This window comes from Hydra vulgaris, chromosome 03 (assembly GCF_038396675.1).
Source record: "Hydra vulgaris chromosome 03, alternate assembly HydraT2T_AEP".
Lineage (NCBI taxonomy): Eukaryota > Metazoa > Cnidaria > Hydrozoa > Anthoathecata > Hydridae > Hydra > Hydra vulgaris.
In genome coordinates, this window is record NC_088922.1 from 66577809 (window position 1) to 66590310 (window position 12502).

At 28.3% G+C, this 12502-nt stretch overlaps 1 protein-coding gene across 1 annotated transcript; it reads left to right on the top strand.

The window, feature by feature from the left end:
* The first annotated feature begins 5782 nt into the window (after window positions 1-5782).
* On the top strand, window positions 5783-7780 carry LOC100192237 (uncharacterized). Its single transcript, XM_065794030.1, has one exon. It carries the CDS (start codon window positions 5906-5908, stop codon window positions 6833-6835), a length of 930 nt encoding a protein of 309 aa, XP_065650102.1. The 5' UTR covers window positions 5783-5905; the 3' UTR covers window positions 6836-7780.
* The last annotated feature ends 4722 nt before the right edge of the window (window positions 7781-12502 follow it).

Sequence of the window (12502 nt, forward strand, 5' to 3'; positions counted from 1 at the left end):
TATATGAATAGTTGCCTTTGTTGCCTGAATGACCTAGTTTCAGCAATTAATCAATGTGAAGATTTTCATTTTATTTCAAAACTCCAGACATGTGAACACATTTGAAAGAGCTCAAATATTTCAGGGCACCTTTAATCTCAGTTTTTGTTTTAGGCGAATAAATACAAGCTCTGAACTTTTCCTTAAGATTAAATGATTTAACTCAATTGATTAGAGAAAGGGCAAATTACGTCAAGTCTTTTAGTCCATCATGTTCCAGATTGGCTGTAAAAGATGCACCATGGAGACTTTTTCCAGTATTTCTCTGCGTTGTTGACTAGGAAAGAAGATTTTATGTTTTGAACAGCTCTAAAAACAGTTTTAGCATCAGGTTGAGGCAGCATTCTGTTTAAACAAATTCAATTAATGACAACCACAAGCTGAGAATATAAATAATGGGTTCTTCATATGTAGGATTGCTTGAACACCCTTGACATGTTGGCTCCATTTTCATAGTCTTGGCCACAGCAGTTTTCAAAATAAATTTTTAAAGTTTCCTAAATTTCCAGAAATAATCTTGCAAAATCAGATCCATTCTTCTTTGGACAATCTTCAAAGATAAAAAACCGTTTTTTAATTGAAAATTTCCAGGTTCTTCTTCATGTACATATCGAATGATAAACGTAGTATGTTCAGTAAGGCTTAAATCAGGAGTGGCTTTAATCATAATTGAAAATACTTCTCAGACTTGCATTTTTATACGATTCGCCTGCAAGCCTCAGCTGCAAAAAGACCACTTTGAAAACAATGTCTGGTTCAATGCACCTGAAACCATTGACCCTTGTCCCGTGATTGGTTAACTTCTATCACATGTTTCTTGAGAATTGGTCATAATGTGAAGTTAATTTCAGCAATTCTAAGAAATTTCCGTTTGAAAATCTCCAATTAGGTCAGATTTTCCACAAAAAGCCAATCCACGTTCACAAAGAAACAGTATCACATCCGAGACTTGTTCTATAGTTTTTCTCCAGGTAGCTTCTTCATTGAGGATTTGGCGATTCAAAAAATGTGGAAATGTGAAACTTGATTTCCCGGTGAAAATAATTGAATTAGAAAAAAAAATACTGCTGTTTTTGCTGGGCTAAATACAAGCTAATCTCGCAAAAGGGACTCTTCATTTGGCATTTTGATTTTAAAACAGACATTGGAAATATATGATTTTAAAACAGACATTGGAAATATATGATTTTAAGTATCTTTTGGCATTTCCAGTGGAAAGAGAGCATAACCAGCCTTGACAAACCTATCTAGCTAAGTAAAAAAAAGTAAAAAAAGGAAAATTTTTTTATTTTAAAGTCACCAATGTTAAATGGCTGCAGAACAGCAGCCATTTGTTATTGTTATATTATATATACTATATATCCATATATTGTATGTAATATATCAGTATGATATATTACATATAATATTGTGTGTTTATCATTATTAATTTATAAATTAAATTATATAATCAAGCAAATCGCCTGTAAAAACAACTCTTCATAATACGTCACTTTTTAGTTTGTTATGCACTAGGTTTGATCACATGACAACATTTTCCTAATATTCAAGATCAGCTTAGAAATAAAATTTAAACAATAGCTTTTCAAGACCAGGGTTATTTCTCTTGACGATGATAAAACTTGCCTGCTCTATTGTTGGCGGCATAGAACATTTGTGCTGCATATTTGTGTGAAAAGTTGTAATTTATTTGCTTTAGGGCGTAAGGATAAAGGGATGGAAAAAAAAAAACCCGGAAGTTTATTGCATTTCTGCGGGTAAATTATTTTAATTCAACCATTGGTGGAGCCCCCATAGGAGCCAGGGCCCCGAGAAATTTGCTCGGGTGACTCGCCCTCTGCACGGCCCTGGATATATATATATATATAAATATATATATATAATATATATATATATATATATATATATATATATATATATATATATATATATATATACAAATAATTTTATATCTATTCTACAAAACAGAGAGCTCAATATTCTTAAACGAACAAAGCAACAGCAAATTAGTAGAAAATCACTTATCAAACAGGCTGTTTTTTTTTTTATCATTAAACTTTATTGATGTCCTTTATTTAAAAACTCATGAAATACACAGTGTTGATGAAACACAGTTTTAAATGAAAAAAAGTTTGATAAGTGATGCGCTCTTCTTATTGAAGACTTTTCAAACATAATAAATATTTATTGACTTTAGTACATACATAATACTAAGTATGGTTGAGTTGAAAACTAAGTTTTTTTAATAATCAATGATTGTTAATATTTTAATAATTAATGATTGTATACATGCATAAAGTTTGTTGCAAAACTTCTTCGAGTTCTACTTATTCAAAAAACTTCAAATTCAAAAAACAGTTTTTTTATATTTAATTCACATGCAAACTATTTGAAAAATAATATAACTGATTGTGTGTAAAACGTTACACACAAAAAATGTAAACTAAATATATTCTATGATTTTTAAAGGTCTTTTTCAGCTTCTGCTTATAATGTTTTCGATGACATTATGTCAAAATGTGTTATAGCATTGTTTAAGAATGCTGGAACTTATGGAAAATAGATCATTTAAAAAAACACATCATTGTATAGAGTATTTATAGGTAATTTTTAGATAAATGCGGTGTGTATGTCGTTTATATTGTTCCTTGTGAAATTTTACATTACTTATTTCTTGTTATTATTATTTACATTTTGATTTATTTTTTTACATGCTAGTGAAATGCATGAAAGATTTCTATGGTTTTTTTCTTTTTAGGAACATTAGTGTCACACACTGCAAAATTCGATTTGATCAATAAGTTGATAGGCGATCATTTCAAGAGAGCTCTTAATAGAATAGCATAAAAATTACGTTATTATGTTTTTGTATGCTTAAATTGTAAACAAACACAAAATGTTTCAACTTTTAGTTATATATCCGGATCTAGGCTGTTAGACCTAAGTTTTCGTTTGTGAAAAGGTTTTTTTTCTTTATAACATAAATTATTTACTTAAATAACTTAAAAAAAAATTATTTACTTAAAATTATTTACTTAAAATACTTAAAAAAAAAAAGGCTTTTAGGATAACGTTAAAAACGATAAAACGTTTCATTTAGAGTTAATAAAAACCAATTAATAAAGTTTTTAGAAAAACGTCCGCTCACCGCTTCATATGGACGTTCAAAAAACCAATAAAAAACATTTTTACGGGACCATTAAAAAACGTTCACCAAACGTTTTTAAAAAAACGTCCGGTCACCGTTTTATGTGGACGTTTAAAAAACCAATAAAAACATTTTTACGGGACCTTTAAAAACCTTCGCAAAACGTTCTTGTGCCCACTGGGTATTCGTTGTTTAGGTTTGGCGTTTAGTCATCCATTTGTATGAATCAGGAATATAATTAAATAAAAATTTTTCGAGCACAAGTCAGTAATTTTCTTTTAAAATTTGTTTGTGGAAATTTTCCATTTGAAGGCATTTTAATCCATAACCCACGATTCTCGAATTTTAAAAGAAGTCTATAGATTATAGATCTATAGACATACAAATTAAAAGGAATTTTACAAGGTTATGTATTTTATGTTTAGATTAAAAAAATAAATTTCTCAATAAAAATGTTTTTTTGCCATCAAATACCATATCTATGGAATATATGCGGACCATATGTGGACCATGTTTATGGAAAACATTCTCAGACAGCTAATAAAAAGATAACCTCTCTAGATCTATTTAAAAAAGAATCTAAACAGTACTTCTTAGCTATGGATCACACTATGCTTGATTTTAATTATTTCTTTTAAATAAAGTTAAAGTCAAATGTAAAAATTAGGATAAATTAAAAAAAAATTTATTATCAAAATCCATATAACAAAGTTTATTAATGATATTACCTCTCTCTCAGAATGGTATGTGTATGTGTGTAATATTTGTTTTTTTGCTACTGTAGAAAATGTAAGCAGTTTAGCAAATACTATTAGCTACTTTATGTATTAAAACTTATATAAAACAATACGATATATTATCTTCTAGTTTATATATTTACGTCTTTACAATAAAATATTTGTAAATTACGATTTTATAAAAATGGTGCTCGGTGGTAAGACATTAAGCCTTCTTCTTACTTCAGCTATTTATTTTTTTATATTATATGTATATGAAAACTGTATTTATAGTGAAAGGCGAAATAAACTTAAAAAAAAATTGTTGGTCTTCACTATATTTACGGAATACGAGCAGTTTAAGATGGTATTGCAATGACAATCTAAACTAAGTTCAGTGATCGGACAGTATTTGTGTTCTTCTAAATATATATTTTTTACCAGATGGAAACAACAGGAAAGATTCGCATGACTCCGTAACCTAAACCTGGTCTAAACTAAGACTAAATTGCTTTTAATAATTTAATATTTTTTTAATAATTTAATTTTTATGTTTTTAACTATACATAAAAATAATGCTTAAATTGTAACGCTATTTTAACACTGTGATTCGGTTGAAGTTTGATTTTCTATAAAAATGCAAAATAAAGTCTTTTAAAATTCCAAAATTAATCTCAATGTATAAAAGGTTTTTTTTTTATTATTAAAAGGAAGGGAATTAGAAGTTAATGTCAAGTATCGAGTATAAACATTTATATCTACCGTACGCCGTGTCAATTTTTATTTCTTTTATATTCACGTATCTCTGAGTATATATATATATATATATATATATATATATATATATATATATATATATATATATATATATATATATATATATATATATATATATATATATATATATTTATATATATATATATATACATATATATATATATATATATATATATATATATATATATATATATATATATATATATATATATATATATATATATATATATATATTATATATATATATAAAAAAAATATATATATATATATTTATATATATATATATATATATATATATATCTATAAAAAAAGAAGCAGAAATTTAAAAAATGACTGAAACGTTCTTTAGTAATTTTGCTATTTCTCAATTGAATTAAAAGAAAATTCCAATATTAATCTCATTTTTTCCGTTATTTTAATGTTCCCAATTTGGTTAACAAACAAACCATCATTAACTTGTCTATATTTATACAACTCATTCGATTAATCTTCTTTCAAGCTTATATTATATGTTTGTTGTAAATCGTTTTACAAGATGTTTTGTAGCGCTGTTTACATTCGAAATAGGAACGCCAAATTTATAACCTTTTTGAAGTCTTGCGATAAATTTATCAAGTGGTTTTTACAGGTTAAGTAAGAAACAGGTGTGATATACATCTGTCGCAATCGAGATTTTTTTTCCAACTTATTTTTTAAACGATTCTGGTATGTTCTGGTATTAAAAAGAAAATTTCTTATAAGTATTTGTAACTCTTTGTTTATTATATTACCCAAAGGCGTATTATTTTCAAAATGAACGAAATAAATTGTAAATTTTTTATCGCTTACAAAATGAAAATACTTTTTCGCGATCAAAATCTTAATTTTAATATTTATTATTATTAACTGTTTTACTTTTGCATTCCCGCGGAAACAACTCTTTCAGAAGTTATTAATTTACCACACTTTATTTGCACATTTCGTTCTTTTCTTAATGAGTATTTGCAACAATAGAACATATAGAGGGGGTCTTATTTAATACATAATGTTGTGCGCAAGTTATTTTCTTAATAGAAACAACCCCCTGTTCAATTTAAAACTTACAAAAGCATGCGACTTGTTTTACTAGCAAATGATTTGTAAAGGTTTTCGAAAAGAGTAATTCTTTGCAAATATTATCTGAAAAGTTAATAGAGCGCGTAAATATCAAAACTTAAAAAAAAATTTTTTTTTGCACAAAATAAATATGACTATGACTGATGTTTATATGCAGAATTTTGTACTTAAGAATATATTTGAGACGGATGATGAACTGGATTTGTGGTCATCAAGTGACAGCAGCAATTCAAGTGAGTGTAGTCCAACATTTTTTTCTCGCTCTGCTAAAGAAATAAATGATTTTAAACTGTACAAAGATTATTTGGGACTTTCTAATTTGTTAACCAACGTTAAAATATCGGATGACAATCCATTGGTTAATGGTGTTCACCGTCTATCTTTTCTTCCGAGAAATCAAATTTACAACAAGCTGAGTAATGATCCTGAAGGAAGCGACGTAGATGTTTACTCGCCAACACGAGACTTTGCATTGCGTTCGAGAGACAATAATAATAACTTTCCTGATGTAAAACAGCTACCGCCTAGCACTCGTTTAAGCAAATCTGATCGTGATATGATTATTAGTGGAGCGTTTCAGCAACAGCTATCTTTTATAAACAAGCACTCTGACCGATCTCAAATTAAGATGAACCCACCACTCCAAGCTCCACCTTCACCTGTTTTAGTCCAGCCTCAACAAACGCTTTATAACTCTCACGATAGTCTTACCCTGCGTGCCTCATCCAACGTTTGTGTATTTTGTCGAAACAATGGTGAAAGCGAAAACGTATATGCCAGCCATGTTTTAAAAGATACTGATGGCCGAACGTCTTGTCCTATTCTTCGCGCATATACATGCCCTATTTGTAAAGCTAATGGTGATAATTCTCATACTATTAAATATTGTCCGATGAATCAAAATGCACGATCAGCAAGTACGTTTAATGGACTTTCGTTGCCTCCTTCTGTTAACATGGTTCCTCGAAATACCTTTCCTCAACCTGTTCGTGGTAATTTTAGATCCCCTTTTCCAGTGAACCTGACTCCTCGTATTAATCTTGGTGCCAAAATAAGGTAAAAGTTCTTGCGAGTAATAGAAACTCGTTATCAAAAATTTTACTTAATGAGATGGAGCCGAACGTTTACTGTTTTTTTTTCTAATGTAAAGTACTGCTTATTTTGAATTTAAACAAAAAAAAAAAAAATGATTTTATAAAGCACAGGAATAATGGTAACAAAACCTTGTTTTTATAATTTTTATAGTTTTTATCTAATTTTACGGTGTATTAATAAGTGTAAAATTATTTGCATTAGATGCAAGGTGATAACTCTTCATGCGAACATTTTAAACGAGTGTGGCGCAAATTTTATTTTATTTTAGTTTTTGTATAAAAGAAATACGCGCTTATTTCATATCTATTGTTTGTGATAATTTTACTTTTTTTTTTTACGTTTAAACTTAAAGAGTGGCGTCTTATTTTCTTTGCAATTTTCGCTATGAAAAAAGAACTTGTGAACAAATAAGAGAACGACTACTTGCTATATTTTTCGCGCTTTGTTATTGCCGTTTTATGTTTTGTTTTTTTAATTAAATTTTTACTAAACTCAACTATTAAAGTTGATTAATTTCTTTATTTGTTATATATATAAATATATTAAAAAAAAAAAAATAAGGAATAAGTATTGAGATTTATTTATATTTAAGTATATATTATTGAGATATTTTTGTTCTTATGTTTTTTCGTGAGAGCATTTTTGCATTTTGTAATAAATTTTGTTTCGCTATATTCAATTATGCTGCGAATTTTTTTTCTTGTTTTGTTTTCTTTTGTTAGGTTTCTTAAAATCTATTAGTTAAAATTTTTTGACATTTTTTACGAATTTCGAATTTTGCTAATTTTATTGTTAAGTCAAGCGGAAAATCATAAGATTTATGTTATTTAATTCTGGATTATAATGTAGCATTTTTTTTGTTGTAACTTTTAGATTGTTATTTCCAGAAAATATTCAATTTATTATATAAGTCAAATCGACCCCCGTTTTTATTTCTGTGCGTATTAAAGCTTTATTTAAAACAAGAAATTAATTCCTTATACCACCTGTTGCAACGCGTGCAATCTAATTACAACTTTTTGCGTCTTTAATTGACAGTTATTAACGTAAAATAACGAGCATGCATATTTATTGTGGTCAAAATATTTGTTATTTAGAAGTTCTTCCTTAGAAGTCTAGACTACACCTAGCATCTTTTCTTTAAAATTTCAAAAGATAAATTTAAATGTGTTTCGTTAAATATATCCGTTCTGAGATTTCAAACAAAGGTTTACACTAGTAGTTCTTAAAATTTTATTTTTTATCTTTGCGTTTAGTTACGCCTACATTTAGTATCAGCTTACTTGATTATTTACCGTAACACGTGCGTGTGGTTATAATTTAATGGATTCTTTTACACGCGTGCGGTTTTTTTATTGCGTTATTAACGCAATAAAAATTTAATATCTGCCAAGATAATAAAATCGATTTCTTATAAATGTATTTTTCGTCGTAGTAGTTGGCTGCGATTTTTCATTTAAATAAACTAATAGGTAAAATACCAAAACTCATATATGTCTAAAATTATCTAAGGTGATGATTTTACTAATTTAATTTAAAAACTTAATTTCAAGTTAGTTTTCACAAGATGATTTTAGTTAACACTAAAACTAATTTAAATCAGCACATTTAACTTTATAAGCAGTACACAAATATAAACGTCGTAAAAAATTACAATTGTTTCATTAAAAAAAAAATGTAATGAAAATTTACAATTGTTTCAATTTAAATATATTTATAATAATACAATCTTTGCTAAAGGTATAAGTCAGTATAAAATGAAACAAAATTTTAAAAACGACAAATTTTGCAAACGCAATTATTACCATTCCAATTCTTGATTTTTTTTGAACACCTCGAGACTTTTTGCGGACGTGGTCTCGTTATTTACAGTGTTCCAGAGCGAGGTTGCTCTATATAACGTACCGCATGTATCATTATATATGGAGCCTTTAGGAGGAAAAATCAGTTTTTTGCTACGTAAGATTTTTTATAAATATTGGATTTAGGCAATAAATAGATTTAAAAGTTTCCATCATAAGATTTCTCCAATTTCTTAGATCTTAGACTGTTATCAAAATTTAATAATTCATCCAGAGACAAACCAAATCTTCTATAGACTATACTTAGAGCTTTTTTATGAATTCTATTTATTTGTTTGTCAACTTTTTTTGAACAAAACATACAAGTTAGAGGACAATAAGAAAAGTGAGACAAAATAAAAGCATTATACAGCAAAATAGATTTATCACGGGATAACAAAACTTCTTATGCGAGAAAGAGAAAAACATTTACTTTACTGCAAAACATTAGCTTTACTGCACAACAGTTTTAATGGAATAATTAGGCATAATAAATAAACCCTATCCTTTGTTAAATAAGCCAATTTAATGATAAAGTTTTTTTGTAATCGTTTAAATGTTAATATTTTATAGTTTTTTTTAAAAATAGTTTTTTAGATTCCGCAGTTAGTTCATATAATAACTGACGTCTAAAAATAGTCATGAAACTGTTCTTTACAGCAACGCGTTAAACTCAGGATATACTTTTTTAATAAAAAACCCGGCGCGAGTCTTGTAGTAATTAAAACGGGTCTAGAAAAGTCAGTAAATAAAAGTCAGTAAATAAAAGTCTTCAAAAAAAAGTCTTCAAAAAAAAAAGTCTTCAAAACTGGAAACTTTTTAAATGCCTAACTTTCGAACATTACTTTTCGAGCGTTCGAAAATTATGATAAGTTCAAACGCAAGTTCTATTTACTAATTTTTATAAAAACATAACTGTTGATAGTTATTGGATAGTCATTATAACATGTCTTTTTTTTTTTAACTTTCATTCATAAACAATTATTGTCTATTTTTTGAAAACCTATATATATTGGAAATTAAACTATTCTGTTTGGAAATGGAAAAAAAAAGGGAATTAAACTATTCTGTTCAAGTATAAACAGTTGAAACAAAACATATTTTGGCAAACGTTAAAATAAATAATGAAATAATGTCTTCTCAAATCAAAGTACGCTCATTTTTCAGAAATTGCTGCGGCTTTTTTCGTGTTTAGGATAGATAACTTTCAGACTTCGAAAAAATTTCTTACCTGAATATGTATACGCGGGGGCGAATCCAGCATTTTTTGGTATTTGAGAGCTAATTTCCAGACACGCAACAAATCCTAAACATTTATCTGTTTATACTTATGTAAAATAAAGATGCTTTGCATAAAATTGCAATGATTGGAGCATAGGAACAAAAATGATCCACATTATTGCCTCCCCCCGCCCCAAACGTGAATGCAACAAGTTGATTAAATATTTTCAAAACACTTAAGTATTATCAAATTTTATCAAACAATACTTTTGTGTTAAAAAAAAAATGATCATGTTTAGGTTCCAAACCTTCAAATGGTTATTTTTATTCTTTTTTAACACAAAAAACAAATTATGCTTGTAAAATTACGTGAACAATGTTTAATCCTTAAAAGACTGCGGGGTATTTTACTACCCCAGAAGACTTTATTTTTAATTGCCACATCAACAAATTTTGTGTATTTGAACTGCCACTTTAAAACTTCTTTTATTATAATTGAAGGAAGTTGTTTGTGTAAAATGTTTTTGTTAATAATAAATTGACAATAATATTGGTAGTGTAAAATTTAGTTACGTTAAAGACGGTTGGGGTATTTTTATAACCTATTCAGATTTCTCATTTTTTAGTAAGTAAATCAATAAATAGCTATATGAATTATGATTAGTTTAACACTTGCTTGTGTTTTAGTTATTTTTTAATAGGTATGAGGTATTACTTATCTTTTTTATGAAGAAATGCTGCAGTCGAGGCTAATAATATTATTTTTGGTTTAAATGAATTATCTTCAAGTGATGGCTCAGCTGACAAAAACTTTACAGACGATGAAGAAGATATTATTAGAGCTGACGATGAATCAGGTGCTATCATCTCTGATGAAAGCGATGACGAAGTTGTTCAGGAAAATCACATTTTAGATCAAAACATGATTTCAAAGAATGGTGAGGAAAAGTGGAGTAAACTTTCACGTGTAGATGTTGCTCAGCCACGTGCACACAATATTATTCGACAACCAACTGACTCAACAAGGTTTGCAGCTCAGGTTTGCGGCCAAAGTGTGGATACTGCCGTTAAACTCTTTATAACACCAGAAATGATTCAAACTATTGTCAACGACACTAATGCTGAAGCTCGTAGAATAAAACTAGAAGGATGGGTTGACACAACAGTAAATGAGCTTCATGAGTTTATTGGAGTTCTTCTCCTAGCTAAAGTGTTTCATTCTAAAAACCAAAGCATGAAAGAGCTTTGGAGTAGATTAGATGGCATACCAATACTTTTGGCTTCAATGCAAAGAGATCTATTTGTTAACTTGCGACGATGCATTCTATTTGATGAGAGAGAAACAAGAAATCAAGACGGTTTGAAGACAAATTTGCACCTTTAAGAAATATAATGGAAATGCTTATTACTAAATGTAAGAGCAACTACAATCCAAGTGCATATCTTACTGTCGATGAGCAACTAGTTACATTTAGGGGACACGAGTAGCTCTTGAAATAACTAATCACTTAAATGGAAGTGGTAGACACATAACAGCTGATAACTTTTCTACAGACATTCATCTTGCACGTGCATTGCTAGGACGTAAAATGACATACACTAGCACCATTAAAAAAAAATAAAGGAGAAATACCAAAAACATTATTGCTAGCCTTACATTGACCAGTTTACTCTAGCATTTTTGGTTTTCAAAATGACTCTTCTATAGTTTCTTATGTACCTAAGAAAAAAACAACAGTAATATTATTATCAACCTTCCATCACAGTATCAACATTGTTATAAACCATAATGAAAAACCACATATTATTCTAGATTACAACAAGTATTAAGGTGGAGTTGACACGTTAGACCAGGTTGTCAGGTGCTACTCGAGTCGCCAAAAAAGTAACCGATGGCCATTTACAATATTTTGTTATATTTTGCATATTGCAGCATACAATGCTTTGATTTTATTCTTGTCAATTTACCCAAGTTATAAAAATGGGGCTTCTCATAGAAGAAGAGAATTTTTAAAAAAATTATCAAAACGTCTTATTTAAAAATTTGATGCAAATCTTGTCTTCCACAAATAGTTGCAAATAATTATCTTCGCCAAGTAATTTCACAAAATAACCTATTAAATCAAGGTCAACCAATTCAAGAGCAGCACATTAAAAGATGCTATATGTGTCCTCGTGTTCATGATAGAAAAACCCGTCTGCAACGTGCATCGTATAGCCATTCTGTTTGCAACTATTGCAAAATTGTTTGTAATAATTGCCTTATTTAGTAGATATATTTTGTTCTATTTGAATAAATTGAATCAAATCACTGAGAGCATTGAGAAAAAAAATGTTTTTGTTGAAATCACGCATTTTAATTTAAAAAGTTCAACATATTTTGTAAAAAACCTATATTTTAGTTAGGATAGTTTAATACCCCAGCCGTCCTTATCGTAAATTTTTTTTCTCGTCCTTTAAGGGTTAAAAAAACCAATTGGTTTTTTAAGACAAGATGCAAATAACAAGATATTAATACAAAGATATAGCAAGGTATAAAAAAACAAGATATAAATAATCCTTTAGGTAGT

What these genes read in the sequence shown, in the direction of transcription:
- LOC100192237 (XM_065794030.1), top strand. Translation starts at nt 5,906, where the DNA reads ATGACTATGACTGATGTTTATATGCAGAATTTTGTACTTAAGAATATA.